Source organism: Phocoena sinus, chromosome X (genome assembly GCF_008692025.1).
Source record: "Phocoena sinus isolate mPhoSin1 chromosome X, mPhoSin1.pri, whole genome shotgun sequence".
NCBI classification, from domain to species: Eukaryota; Metazoa; Chordata; class Mammalia; order Artiodactyla; family Phocoenidae; genus Phocoena; species Phocoena sinus.
Genome location: NC_045784.1, coordinates 58,490,638 through 58,506,634, shown reverse-complemented (window position 1 = coordinate 58,506,634; position 15,997 = coordinate 58,490,638). Strand labels below are relative to the sequence as shown.

The following is a 15,997-nucleotide window of genomic DNA, read 5'->3' as shown; positions in this document are numbered from 1 at the left end:
CAAGAGGGAGGAGATATGGGAACATATGTATATGTATAGCTGATTCACTCTGTTGTACAGCAGAAACTAACACACCAATGTGGAGCAATTATACTCCAATAAAGATGTTAAGAAAGCAGGAACCTCCAGACTGACAGTAAACCACACGTTTTGGGTGATAAGTGTCCTGGAAGCAGACAAAGAAAGGTGGGGAAAGACAGGAATCTCCTATGTCCGAATGTGACCTGTTGCTCATTATGCTCTCATTACAATAAAATTAGCCTTACAGATGAGAAGTACCCATCATGCACTGACACCATGATACTTCTGATCTAAGCCAAATAAGAACAGAAATCCCTCCTCCCCTCAGGAAGATAGAGCTGGGATGAAAATCAGGGAATACGACCCCCAAACCCCTCCTTCCCCAGTGAATACTCTGCCCCTTTATTTGTATGCCCCTCATAACCGGCTTGCCAGAGAAACCCAGGGCAGCAGCTCCTCACCCATTTGTCTGCTCTCCCTCTGAGAGCGTATTCTTGCTTAAATAAATCCTCACTTTACTTTCTTAACTCCCTGCTTGTCTCCGAATTCTTTTGCGACAAGGCAAGAACCTTAAATTCACTGGGAGCAGTACTGTTTATAAAATGGCTATTATAGCATCTGGTAAATATTTGCTCAGTAAATGTGACTTCCTAACTTGCTACCTGTGCAATCCTACACAGCATTCAATATTTTCTGATGACAATATACCTGAAAACAGTATGCAGGAAATATCCCCATGCGTTTCAGCACAAGAACAGGCATGTGCAAATTCTCCTTTTCCAGTGTTTTTTATTTGCACATCTAATATTCACAAATCATTTTGCAGATTTATTCTTTTCACAGGTTCTTTATTTATAGGAAAAATCAGGATTAAAACAGAGCATCAAAGAGGACCAAGAAATTACCAGCAGAGATGGTGCAGAATACAAAGGCTCTAAAAGAGAACAGAGTGAACAAGAGCAGCGTATAGCCACTTCCTACCAGGCTGGAGCACTGACTTCATTAAGGCAAAGCCTTTATTTACTGTGTTATTTCTTTACCCCACCTAGTTTAACCCAAATAGAAAGGCATTCTATTTTCACACTACTGCTCTCTGAGGTCTTAGGAATATAGCTGGTACTACATGTGACCAGAGGCATCCCTTGACTATAAACACCTGAATAGACACGTTAAATTTTGATGTGTTAACCATCCCACTGGGAGAATTAAAACAAAAGAGGCAGAAGCTGCTTGATTCTTAAGACTTTGAGAAAAAGGGGAGGGGTGTATGTGTCTGGTGGTGGGAGGAGGGGAAAGAAAAGGGGCTCAAGGAGGAGTGAGGGCAGCAAACCTAACTCTTCCCAATGTATAACCGCTGTGTCTTTCTCAGATGCTAATATAGTATTCCAGTACTCAGAAAAAAACGAGTTATTGACCTCCAGTGAGCTGTACGTTGTAATGGCTAGTAACAGGGAACATACCCTGGGGAGGAGGTGTATTCATTTCACGCGTATAACAATGCAATTCAAAACTGTGTCCTACTATGATCTCAGCTAATGTGTTTTCCTATTTTAAATCAATTCACTGTGTAACCTTGGACAATTTACTTAACCTTTCTGTGCCTCAATTTTCTACCAGTGAAATGAGGATTGTACCACTTTATGTTGAAGATTGGAGGAGATGCATAAAAAGCACTTAAGAATAGTGCCTGGCCAAATCCATAGAGACAGAAAGCAGACTGATGGTTGCCAGGGGCTGGGGAAAAGGGAAAAAGGGGATGACTGCTAATGGCTTTGGGGTTTCTTTGTGAAGTGATGGGAATGTTCTAAAATGAGACAGTGGTGATAGATGCACAATTATGTGAATATACTGAAAAATCACTGAATTGTATATTACTTTAAAAGGGTGAATTTTATGGTAAAGTGTATCCCAATAAAGCTGTTACAAAAAATTCTTAAAAAAATAGAGTAGTGTCTGGCACACAGTAAGTGCCCAATAAATGTTAGCTATTATTTGTAGTAATATTATTGTCACATTATTATTTAGCCATCTTATGACCTAAGTAAATCCCTAGAAATTCTTTATTTTTAATAAAAGCCCACGAATCTAAAAAAGTATTTCTAATTTACATATATGCATTAACATTCACACATTTATTTCTATCCAAATTGTCTCAGAAATGAACAGTTTAATTAAGAAGCACAATTTCAGTATTTTACTCTGGAATAAAACAACTGCATGCAATGGATGTCTGATCATATCATGACAGGCTTTAGATAAATTTCAATGACTTGATGTTATCCAAGAATTGGAAATGATGGGAGATTTTCATTTTCATCTCCAGGAATAAACAGGAAGTTCAAATACAATAAGTACTTAGATTATATAACGTACACAATTAAACCTTCAAATATAGGCTTGTTAGCCTTCTAATCACATTCTGGGGGACACTTTATAAAAAGACAAATACAGTAAACAGTAAAATGCTTACTAGCCCCATGCCCTGTGACCCCCTCACCTTGCCCAAAAGAAAATCCCCACAATGAAAAGATACAACTCAACTCATGTAATAAACCACTTAAGAGGCAAAAGACTTGACGATTAATGATTGACTTTTAAGACTACACTGCAAAAAAGATGTTCACATCAATTGAGTATTTATAATCTGAACAGCAATTAAATCCAGTCTTCACCTTTCCTATTGCTAAAGAATATGACAACGGAGTCTCAATCTCAGAAGCAGGAGCAGCAAGTGATAAGCCATGATGGCAGTAATGCACATCACATGCTTGAATTTCATCTAAAGCGTGAAACCTTCCAATTCCCGGAACAGGGTTTCCTTTGTTGGAGTCCCCTTCCCTTCTAGTCTTCCTTTCTATAATTAGCCACGTGCCTCTGCAGCAAATCAGGGAAAGCTGTGTTGAGGGTTACAACTTCCAGATACTCAGGTCTTCTGTGACAGAAAGCAATGCACTTTTTTGAATATATTAAGAAAATATTTATTTATACCCTCAAATTGACCACTCATTTTCAGAAAGATAATTAAATCTCCATTTTACCCGCCTTCATTTAAATCAAATAAAACCATTCCCTAAGTCACCCAAAAGCAACAGATTAAAACACAGAACAAGTTGCCTTAACACCCAATATGTATAATACCCCCCTCACACACACACAAACCCGACCAAAGTTGTGGCCTTAGGAATTTCTGACCAAATATTTAGCCTGAGTAAAATTCAGTGAAGATTTAATTCCCTTTTGAGAAGCATGATTATTTCTTTAATTTTACATTATAATCATTGGGATAGATTACAAAATAACTTCGGAAGAGAGATGTTTTTAGTGGGAAGTTAGAAACTTTCAGACAATGGAAATGGATGATAATTTAGGACCAATTTTAAAATCAGAACCAGTTTCAAAATATTTTCTTTATCAAGACTGAAACATTGGCTTTGTCCTAACAGGGTTTATTTTGAAACTTAAAGGGGAAATTGAAACAAATACATAACCAAAATAACTAGACAATGCTGAGACAGAGGGGACCAATTTTGTAATGCTCTGTAATTGAATATCATTCCAAGTACTCATTTGTCCTAGTATTGTTCATTTGGTTAATCTGGGGATGGAGAAAGTATATTTTAAAAATTATATATCTATGCATAGGTCATCTTTAAATACCAGTGAATAAATATTTAAACTCCATGATAAAGAAAAAATGTGGAATAAGAAATTCCTATCTTTATAAGTAACTATATTTACAATGAATGTTTTCTGCCTGACTCCTAATCTTTGTCTATTAAGAGTTTTTCACTGTGCAATTTATAGAAGGCAGCAGCTCATATTACCTTAAAAGAACCCTGATTAGCTCAGAATCAGCCTGTCCCAGACACTCTGCTCCCTGAAAAGCCTTCACACTTGTGTGCATAAATAGCTGAGAATACAAGTAGGTGCACATGTGCAAAAAAGTACTTCTCTAAAGGAGAGCTAATTGGCTTTACAAATAAAGTCTAAAACCAAGAAAATAAACTGCTATCCCCAACCCGAAAAACACACCTAATGAAAAAACTGCTAAGCCCACTATGAGAAGGCGGCAGCTGTAAATTCAACTCATCCTACCTCATGCTCTTAAGCATCTAGTTGTTCTGTGAAATCAGCCATTAGAACACTAAATCCCTCCATGTTTACATGGTTAAATGCAGCCTTTGATTTAGCTTTACTTTTTAGTTAGAGGCCAGACTACACAGAATAGCAAGAAATTCCTTACAGCTATGCTGTATCCAAACTGCCTCATTCTACCCTTAAGAGAAGGTGCCCACATGATAATATGCATTAGGGACCTACCAATCTAAATTTCTGAGGTCTTCTACTTGGGTAAGTTCAAGCATTGGTCCACTGAGAGCTTCAGTCAAAGGAAAATTACAAGTTGACTGCTAACACCTTAGCTTGCATATGCAGAACTGGGGAGTAAGATTAAAAATTAAGAGTGTCCAGGCATAGAAAGAAACGAAATTGAGTTATTTGTAGTGAGGTGGATGGACCTAGAGTATGTCATACAGAGTGAAGTAAGTCAGAAAGAGAAAAACAAATACTGTATGCTAACACATATATATGGAATCCAAGAAAAAAAAAAAGGTCATGAAGAACCTAGGGGTAAGACGGGAATAAAGACACAGACCTACTAGAGGATGGACTTGAGGACATGGGGAGGGGGAAGGGTAAGCTGTGACAAAGTGAGAGTGGCATGGACATAGATACACTACCAAACGTAAAATAGATAGCTAGTGGGAAGCAGCCGCACAGCACAGGGAGATCAGCTCAGTGGTTTGTGACCACCTAGAGGGGTGGGATAGGGAGGGTGGGAGGGAGGGAGACGCAAGAGGGAAGAGATATGGGAACATATGTATATGTATAACTGATTCACTTTGTCATAAAGCAGAAACTAACACACCATTGTAAAGCAATTATACTCCAATAAAGATGTTAAAAAAAATTAAGAGTGTCACTGAGCTGCTATTAAGCATGGCAGAAAGGTGACTATACAGAAAGACTAAAAAAGCCTATGTTTTAGATGTCCTTTGCTTCTTTTTAAGCAACAAGTGCAGAGTTTTCTCTAATCAAAATCTGAATTTTGCTTAGATGTTTTCTCCTCCCACATCTGTGTACCCCTTTCCCAACCTCTGTCATTGTCTTTTTAAGCTTAAGAGAAGTAAAATAGACTATCCCTTATTATTTATGAAAAGAGAGGCATATTCTAATAGTCATAAGGCAATATGTTTAAGAGCTGCACCTGAACTGGTATTCTCAAAACTGAAAATATAGTTACCAACTCTGTTCAACTTGCAGGATGTATCCATGTGCTTCCCAAGTCATTGGTTGTCACCCAAATGGACCACAGTGACCCCATCATGCCTTAAGGAGGCATTATACTGTGTGTACTATGCACACATATTTTAAAGAAATAACATTAAGAAGGAAAGGACGGCCTTTCAAACATCAGTTCCTTACATAAATGGTGACGGTGCTTTATGGTTCCCTTTTAATCTCCTCATATACCCAGTTACCAAATACCTCCAAAATTAGACAAAAGAGGGCCAAAGGCAAAACTCCACGGTGAATTGCATCTTTGAAATGAGCTTTGAATTCCCTGGTTTTTAATTTCCATTTCCTGATTTACTGAGGAGTGAAGGTGAGAATCATCCAACTGATGACAAAGTAAAACAAGAAAACAGGATAAACAGCAAGGGCTTTGCGGTTTGGAGGCTGGCTATCAGCAAGGAAAGCTGTAGAGGCTAAACAAAGCAAAACAAGACAACAAAAAGGCATATTTAATACAATAAGACTGTCACAACTACTAACATTTACTAAACTTGAAGGGGCCTGACATAGTCTGGGACACAGAATTATATACTATAAGTTCAGTTACATTTGTGATCCTCAGAGAAAAAGGCATTTGGCAGCATAGTTTTCTGGACAGCTGAGGGCTACCTGTTTCAAGTATGAAAGCTTTGAAAGGTTTCAACCATTTAAGATGGAAACCTTTCTAAAAGGGGTTTCTTACCCTTTTCTGAGAAGTTACTGAACTGTGCTAAATAGGCTTACAAAACTCCTATGGCAAATGGCCTCACACTGCTGTGTTTTTTGAGTACTTGTTCTTAATAAGTTATCAGCTCTTTTAGATGCCAATCCTCTTGTCCATCCAGGAAACATATACTCATCTTTTTACTCATCGATAATCACCCTTCAAGGAAACCTTTCCTGAACAACCATCTGGTATCCTGCCACCCCAGGTAGAACTGCCCACTTACCTCTTCTGTGTCCCCACTATACACTGCATAGACTTCCACTGCCCACCTGGAAAACCTTTATGCCTAGATTGTGAACTCGGAGGATAGAGACCATGCCTAGCACAATGCCTGACACACAGTCTGTGCTTAATACATATTTGCTGAATTACAGGAACTTCTCCCTCATCTAAGATTCTACTTGCTGAACCACTGTGGGCCTGGACACTTGATAACTAAGCTATTCAGAACTACATGTACAGTAAATTATCAGACTCTAAGTGAGGGAATGAGGGGCTCTTCCATGGGTAGTTAAAGCACCCAAGCTTAATACAATCCTTGGAATATCAATTCTGGCATTCTCAGACCTTACTTTTGGATTACTTCTTGGCTTTTAAACGTGTTCCAAAGAGATGTTATTGCACATAAAAATATTAGGCAGTCTGTCTATCCCATTAAAAAGAAGCTAGTGAACACTTCCAGTTTAAGGTGGAATTTTAAGAGAATTTTAGGAAAGTACAAACAATGAGCAAATAGCATTCATTGCCAGTGCTACAGGCTCTCACTAATCTTTAGCAGAATTTTCTACTGAAGCAGACAAGTACTATGATACTTAACAACCTATACTGGGAGGTAGTATAGTACATTTCTAAACAGGTATGTGATCTGGTTGGGTTTGAAACTTGATTCCCCTATTCACTAGTTATGTGTCCTAGGGCAAGTTGCTTAACCTCTCTGGGTCTGTTCCTCATCTATAAAAATGGGACCAGTAATAACTGTTTTTATTTATTAGGGTTGTTGTGAGGGTTAAATGAGATAGTATGTATGAAGTACTTATGAAAGTGCCTGGCCTACAGTAAGCAATTGGTAAATGCTGGCTATTATTATGATTAATTTGTCAGGAAAAGGCTCAAGCCATTTCTCAAGTCACCTATGCCTCCTATATGCCAGGACTAAGCTAGGTCTAGTGTAATCTCCTTTTTCAACCCTATCCACTATTTAAGGATTGAAAAGAAAAAAAAGACGTGACTCTCCACATCTCGGAAGTCCAGATAGCCAACTCAGATAAGATGAACATTATCCCTACTGAGAGAAGACGGTTCTATGGATGACACTGGCAAGAATCATATCACTCATATGTAACTTATAAGTTACACTCCTCCTCATCTGATCTTCATCTCTAACTCATGTTTCGGTCTGCTCTGTTACTGTAGAGATAAGTACGTTCTTACCTACTATAGACCAGGCAAACATCACGATCACCACAAAAAGCCGGACCATGAAGTTTATTGGTCCTGGCTCGGCCAAAAGTACCAGCCGGCAAACCAGCATTGCCACCGTCAGGGGAAGTATACAGTAACCCAGCACACAGAGGCTCTGAAAAAAAGATCTAAAAAACAACATACACCCATAAAGATCATAAATATAACTGATCTGTATCATGATACAGTTTATTACACAGATTTCTATGTATCATGGATCATTACCTTCCTTCAGATACATAATACCTATACCCTAATGTTGATTTTATAAGGATAGGCCTCTGTATTAAACATGCGCTTTAGTTTTGCTCTCCCCATACTCTCCTCCTCTCTGCTTAAACTCCTTAAGAGTCAGCCATCTAGTATCTAGATGATCTGCTCTAATTCCTGGAGACCTCCTTCTCCCACTGAACCTCTAAGAATGGTGTTTCTTAATCTTTTGTGGTTTACAGACCTATTTCAGAATTTGTTGAAAACTATGGACCATCTGTTCCCAAAGGCAGACATAATCTTCTAACACAAAAAATTCTGCCTATGATTTCAGGGGCTGGAGCGAGAGCACTGAAGCTTATCAAAGGACCCCAGATAATTTAAGGTAATTTAATTCAACTAGGTTATCTCTGTTCAGTGGTTTTAAGAGAACCTTCTTTTTGGCTCTCATTTATTTTGATTTTTCTTTTTGAAAAATATATAACTAGCCAGACTTCCTTAAAAATCTAAGATATGCAACCTGGCAAGGGAAACGGGATGCATTTTAATAATACTCACATGTTTCCTCCAAGAAGTTTTGAGTTGAGGGTGATGGTAACTGCACCAAACCAGACAATGACAAACACTTCTGCAAACTGGGGCCCTCCATCTTTTTCGCTATCTACAGAGCCTCTCTGAAGCATTCTGTGACAAGGAAATGGCATGAGAATTGCCTAGTCTTTTATTTAGAGCAACAAAGTTACAGCATGGGTTCTCAAACTTTGAATCAGGGAGCTGCCCTAAACCTCACCTGAAGATCTATAATATGTAGGCTGTACAAAAGGAAAATGCCTGAAGTATATCCCTTATTTCAAATTCCAAATGCCTCAGGACTACAAGAGGTGCTCCATTTGACCTCATGGGAATGCTTAAATGGATTACCAAAGACCTTTTTTGGTTAAGCAGAGGGTATAAACTGAAGGGCTAAATATGGCTCACAGACATGAGGTTGTTGGTCCATACAATACTTAAAATGGTCTTAAATTCAAGTTGATGTTATTTTAAAATTGGGAGGTATTTCTGGATTTTCTTGAAAAATCATAAGAGTTTCCAATACTGGACCTGCATTCCTACATGGCAACAATCAGGTGCAGTTGACACAGCAGCAGATTCCTTCAAAAGGGCTTCTGGTAACCAATTCGCAATGCATGCATGTACACATTTGAATTTGTAATCCTTGGGTTAAGGTTCTAGTTCTGGCATTTAAAAATGGAAGCAGTCTATAAACCTATTTAGTTGTTGATTTTTTAAAATCAAAACATACAGATTATCACGAAAAGGCTTTACTTTGAAACTGAGTAATTGAACAGTCACTTATATCCTCTCTAAAAATTTTACAGATGTAAACTGCTTTGAATTTTGGACTCAGAACACTTGTACTCTGTGTCATTTTTTTCCAGTAACAGAATAAGTAACATCAAACTCACAACCTCTTATTACAAAGTATAGAGAAGTCACACAGTAAGTCTTGTCCTGCTATGCTATGTGCCAGTACAGGCTTTTGTATTCTATGGTTCTGCATACTCTATTCCAAGTCCTGACAATCCAGTGCAAAGAATGCTGGCCCTCATCACTTGTTGTCTGGAACTCCTATTGCTTCAGCATGGTATGATAGAAAGAACATTAACTGGCCCGGAAGGCAGGAGACTCAGATATTGATCCTAATTCTGTCACTAGATATGGAAACTGGAGCAGATCACTTGATGTTCTGCGACTCCAATTTTCTTCTCTGCAAATAAGTGGTATTAAACTCCATAATCTCTAAGGTTAATCTTTCAAAACTAAGAAAGTATATGCTCAGAGCTTCTAATATAAACCCTTTCATCAAGGCACTGGATTGTTTCCCTTGATATGGTTATTAAAGGCATAAGATAGAGCACTCCACGTTTTTACCTAAATTACCGTGTGCTTGACTTACATTTAAAAATGGGTAAAGAATACAGTAAGAAACTTGAATTTAAAATTATAAAAGGTTCGGCCTGGAAAGGACCTTCAACCATCTCCTTTTATAGATATGGAAAAGGAGACCCAGAGAGGTTACGTGGGAAGAGATGTGTAATAATTGCAGAGGTAGAGAATGGGCAGTCAAGGAAACCTGAGGTTGAATTCCAGGTCTACCACTGAATATTTGACCTTGGTTCGGTCCTCAATCTCTTTGAACCTGAGCTTGTTTGTCAAGAGAGGAAAAATATTCACTTCTTGTTATGAGGATAAGAGAAGGTATTTAAAAGTTTTCTGTAAGCTAAGAAAAATCATTATACAAATTTTGGTTATTAGTGGCCGAAAGTCACTCTGCTGATAGCAAAGTTAGGATGAGAACTCAGAACTGAATCCTCCTAGTGCAGTATTTTTTCCACTCTACCAGTGGTTATATTCCCCTCTCCAGCGGAACTTTGCTTTCCTTCTTCTGTCCTTTCCCTTTACATACAATGCATATGGAAAACATAACACTTTGAAACATGATCTTGCTTTGAACTCTACCACTTCTACTCTAATTTATTCTCACTTATACTTTTAGTAAATTTTAAAAGAATTATGTTTGCAAATAAACAGTGCTTAAACCTACAGATACTTAATTCACTTAGCTTAATGAGGTACATGAGTGTGAATAAATGTTGAACAGAAATGGCTAAAACAGGATAAGAAGTCATTGGTAAATGAAGGTGGGCATAATTTTCACATCTTTAAATTCCATCACTCTTTGAATTGATCTAGAAAACTACTTGACTTTTTAGATTTAAATACATAAGGAGTACAATATGTCATAGAAGTCCTAAATGAAATATTCAGTCAAAATCCCCTTCAATTTTGAAACTCCATGAAAAAAATCTCATCTATCTCAAATGACAAAGAAAGGAAATATAAGTACTTACAATGCAAGCGTCACACAAAGGATCAAAGGGCCCCATAAATCCCCTACAAGAAAAGACAGAAGACTGTTAAGACACAACCATGTAGTGTTTTCTGTCTTTATTCCAATATGTACCTCTCCCACTCTTGGAATTCAGACATCAAGGCTCTCCCTGTCTGCCCAAGCCTTCCGACCTCTGCTATCCCTCTGCTGACCCTCCCTGCTCCCTAATTCTGAATGCCCTTCTTCATATATCCTTTACATTTTGTTCACTTCACATCCCACAAATCACCCCTCTCCCCACCTACTAAGCCACATTCCAGCACACTACAGTTAAAGACCAACGAGCAAGGAGTCAAAAGACATAAGTGCCCTACCCTGCACCATCAAAAAGAAGACTAAAGCCAAGTCACTTTACCTATCTGAGACTACATTAGACAAGGCAAGTATAATCAGGTTCACCTCACAAATATGAAAAACAAAGCTGGGAAGAAGAGACGTGCCCAAGTTTCCGTAAACAGTTAAGTGTGGGGGTGGGACCAGAACCTAGAACCAAAACCAGAATCTTCTGATTCCTACTACAAAGTCCTTTCCACTCTGCAATACTGTTTCCCTTTCATAATTACTACATTGAACTAGCACAGAATTGCTGTTCTTATAGGTGAAAAACAGCCCAACACTGGTAATTTCATAGGGTTAAATGTTAACAAACAACATGAAAACTTTTTGAAAACTATAAAGGCTCTGTCAACATTAGGTCTAATCACTGTGGTTCTCAATCAATAGCTGTTGGGTGATTAATAAACCAACAGTTCAGTAACATACAGCTTAAAGCACAACTATCTTCCTCAAGTAATATGAAAAAATGTACATATACCACTTCTAACTTTAACCTCACTTGTACATAACTTTATGTGAAAGAAGTGTGCATATGTACATACTTACGTCTTTTTTTTAAATAAGTAATTTTGACACCACTGTGGAAAGTTTGTTAAAGATGTAAAAAAAGAAAAACCATAATCCTAACACTCTAATAAACGATTGTTAATTAAATAAGCAATAAATTGTTAAAATTTATCAACTGAAAAGCTGAATTCAAGTACAACTGACATTAATACGCTGTTTTTTTAATGCAGTGAAGACTTTTTAATTTGTAAAAGATTCATAACAGTATTTTAAAACTATTCTTATTCTTGTGAAATACATAAAACACAAAATTTACCATTTTAGTCACTTTTAACTGTACAGGCACGGAGTATATTCACTGTTGTGCAAGCACCACACCATCCATCTCCAGAACTTTTTCATCTCCCAAACTGAAACTCCAACCCATTAAACAATAACTCCTCAATACCCCCTCAGTCCCTGACAACCATCATTTAACTTTCTTTCTCTATAAATCTGACTACTCTAGGTACCTAACATAAGTGGAATCATATATGTCCTTTTGTGTATGGCTTATTTTACTTAGCATAATGTCTTCAAGGTTCATCCAAGTTGTAGCATGTATCAGGAATTTCACTCCTTTTTAAGGATGAATAATAACCCATTCATATATGGCATACACCATGGTGTATATAACACACTTTGTTTACCCATCCATCCACTGATAGATGTAAGAGTTGTTTTCACCTGCTGCTATGAACACAGGTGTGCAAATAACTGTTTGAGTCCGTGCTTTCAATTCTTTTGGGTATATACCCAGAAGGAGACGTGCTGAATCATGTGGTAGTTCTATACTATAAATTTTATATACTATAAAATTATGTGGTAATTTTTTGAGGAACCACCATGTTGTTTTACACAGTGGCTGTACCATTTTACATTCCCACCAGCAATGCACAAGGGTTCCAATTTCTCCACATCCTCACCAACACTTGTTATTTTCTGTTTCTTTGACAATAACCATCCTAATGGATCTAAATTGGTATCTAATTGGATAAGACAGCTTTTCTGAGGAAGAAACTTCAACCTCAGAAAAATTAACTGTCTTATCCAAGATCACACACTATTCAAACACTGATTTGCCCATGCTCTTTCCACTACATACAAGCTGTAGCAAATCATGTGTCAGCTTCAACCCACAATGTACTATGTTGAAAAAGATTCTGACGCTGCATCCAATTGCCACACAGTGATGGCACATTTGCCACATATTTGACATCCTTATATTACAGCTGAAATGCTGCTAAAATAGAAGGTACACTCATGTACAACATCATTGTTACTACTCTCAAACAACAGATTCAATTTTTTTCTGACAAAGGGTACTAAGAAAAACCAAGAATGCTTGAAAAGAAAAGGTCTAACAATTTTAAGAATAAATTCTAAATAACAGCAAAATTTTCTGCAAACACTGTTTTGGAACTCCTAAAGAAAGCAGTCAACAGACTAAATGATCATTCTGAAAATAGAAATGTCAATAAAGTACTATTAATTTGTTAAACCTTTAATGGGTATTAGCTATTATTCTAATTTAACATTTACACATTTTGTCTTTCCCTTGGAAATCATTAGCTCTTTGGTTGAACAAAGTCCCTATGTCTTTGCCACTTCCAGAAATATTCTTTGCAGTGTCTATTATAGCAGGTGAAAATATACGGTCTATATTTATTGATGAGGACAATATATTTAGCAAAATCTTCCAATCTCTGAAATTCCATCCTAAATTTTTAACTTTTTTCAAAAACTTCATTTATGTATTTTTTCATCCTGCAAAATGACATCAGTTTTATTACCGCAGAGCCTTTGCCTTATAAAATACTTATGATAAGGTATGATGAGAAAGAGCAAAGCCTCAAAATCCTTATATACTTACAATCTCTCAAAAGAGTATTGCTTTTCCTTGGGTACAAAACATGCATGAATTTTTTCCCAACAGCTTTTAGATCACGCATCTGAAAGATATAAACAACTTGTACTGTGATGACCAAGGTTGCCAAGCAGCCCCCTCACTTAATTTGCTAAAATTTCTTTTATTTCAATCTCCTGGGAGCCCTTCATTGAATTTTAGAGCTATAACTCCAGTTTAATTCCTTCACTATACAAACAAACCAGAGAGGTCGGGTTTTTCTATTAACTCCTTTTTCTATTAACTTTTCCTATTAACTCCTTAAGCCAACATCTAACTCTTTACCACATTCATCAGTTCTGTTTTGAGTTTTTAAACTCCACAGAAGAGAAACAAAGCCCTCCTAATATGTTACTTAAAGAAACGAAAATAACAGCACTAGTAAGATCTGCTCTGCAAAACACAGCACCTAACTTTCAGTTCATACATGATTAGGTCACAAGGGGCAATCAGCCTGCTCCCAAGCTAACACATTCTTCACAATATGTAAAGTCAATTAATTTTCAACATTCCCATACATTCTGGCAAATGAATCCTAGAAGCCAGATTTTAAAAAATCAAGACATTTAAAGAAGGGTGCAGTCATATAAACATAACCTCTCAAATTATAGTTGAGGTAGTTCTGTCCTAATTTAGAAATTTCTTCATGTCATTAATAGTTCTTTGTAAACATGACTTTTAATGGTTGTTTACCATTCTACCACATAGATGTAACGTAATTTACTTAACCGATTACTCTTCTTTGCAACTTTCCCCCATTATAAATATTGCTGTAACAAACATCTTTGTATAAACATTTTTCTGTATTTTTTAAAATACTTTTGTATTAAAAAATTTTTTTCCTTATACTATACCTAGAGAAGCGGGAATTATCACCTCAAAAAGATTGGACATTTTAAGTTCCTTAATATCCATTACAGCCAAACTGCTTTCCAAAAAGGCTGTACCAAATTATTCTCTAGGGGAGAACCTTAAATTTCAATAAATAAAATACACTGAAAACCAGTGAACCAAAACAAAAATATTACAAAGTGCTATTAGCTATTTAGCCCCATGACACTGAACAGAAGTTCTCTCAACTTGTCTAACTTACAATGGTATTCTGAACAGATTCATTCAGTGTGGAGCTGTCAAATTCCCGAATGCGAGATCTCATGGGAATGGTGATTTCTCCTTCCACAGGGATGTCTTGTGAGATAGATATATCTGAAAGGCCTGCAAACTGAGAAGAATTAGGGACAAAAATTTAAAGCCTGTAATAAACTGTAGGATTCCCCCAAAGACATCATCATTTCCCAGAGAGCAGGACCATGTCTTTTTGTAGGGTTTTATACAGTTTTTAAAATAAGGTGTTAGCTCACCAGACATCGAAAAATGCAGTTAGCTAAAATTCTCAAATGCTTATTTCTTTTAACTTAAAGAAGGAGATGGCAAACAATGGAAAAAATTATAAAGTAAATGGCATAGACTTTCTTGCCCTCAAATATCTGGTTTCTTTCAAGCATGAAATCTTTTTTTAATATCTTTATCAGAGTATAATTGCTTTACAATGTTGTGTTAGTTTCTGCTGTACAACGAAGTGAATCAGCTATATGTATACATATATCCTCATATCCCCTCCCTCTTAAGCCTCTCTCCCACCCTCCTATCCCACCCCTCTAGGTCATCACAAAGCATCAAGCTGATCTCCCTGTGCTATACAGCAGCTTCCCACTAGCTATCTATTTTACATTTGGTAGTGTATATACATCGATGCTACTCTTTCACTTCGTCCCAGCTTCCCCATCCCCCACACCCATGTCCTCAAGTCCGTTCTCTATGTCTACGTCTTTATTCCCACCCTGCCACTAGGTTCATCAGTACCGTTTTATTAGATTCCATATATGTGTTAGCATACGGTATTTGCTTTTCTCTTTCTTACTTCACTCTGTATGACAGGCTCTAGGTCCATCCACCTCATTACAAATAACTCAATTTCACTCCTTTTTATGGCTGAGTAACATTCCATTGTATATATGTGCCACATCTTCTTTATCCATTCATCTGTCAATGGACATTTAGGTTCCTTCCATGTCCTGGCTATTGTAAATAGTGCTGCAATGAACACTGGGGTGCATGTCTCTTTTTGAATTATGGTTTTCTCAAGGTATATGCCCAGTAGTGGGATTGCTGGGTCATATGGTAGTTCTATTTGTAGTTTTTTAAGGAACCTCTATACTGTTTTCCACAGTGGCTGTATCAATTTTCATTCCCACCAACAGTGCAGGAGGGTTCCCTTTTCTGCACACCCTCTCCAGCATTTACTGTTTCTAGATTTGTTGATGATGGCAATTCTGACCAGTATGAGATGATACCTCATTGTGGTTTTCATTTGCATTTCTCTAATTATTAGTGATGTTGAGCATCTTTTCATGTGTTTGTTGGCAATCTATATGTCTTCTTTGAAAAAATGTCTATTTAGGCCTTCTGCCCATTTTTGGATTGGGTTATTTGTTTTTTTTTG

At 37.1% G+C, this 15,997-nt stretch overlaps 1 protein-coding gene across 5 annotated transcripts in view; it reads right to left on the bottom strand.

Moving 5' to 3' along the window:
* Nucleotides 1–790: 790 nt before the first annotated feature.
* YIPF6 (Yip1 domain family member 6) overlaps nt 791–15,997 on the bottom strand; it is a 34,421-nt gene continuing 19,214 nt past the window's right edge. For 3 of the 5 annotated variants that reach the window (XM_032620047.1, XM_032620051.1, XM_032620050.1), the window contains 6 exons: nt 14,588–14,716; nt 13,462–13,540; nt 10,666–10,708; nt 8,312–8,437; nt 7,514–7,671; nt 791–5,789 (listed from right to left, as the gene is read on the bottom strand). In XM_032620047.1, the coding sequence (XP_032475938.1) occupies nt 5,671–5,789; nt 7,514–7,671; nt 8,312–8,437; nt 10,666–10,708; nt 13,462–13,540; nt 14,588–14,716 (654 nt within the window). In that variant the 3' untranslated portion in view covers nt 791–5,670. The remainder of the gene's footprint in view (nt 5,790–7,513; nt 7,672–8,311; nt 8,438–10,665; nt 10,709–13,461; nt 13,541–14,587; nt 14,717–15,997) is intronic. The other 2 variants (XR_004348087.1, XM_032620048.1) reach the window with 2 other exon arrangements.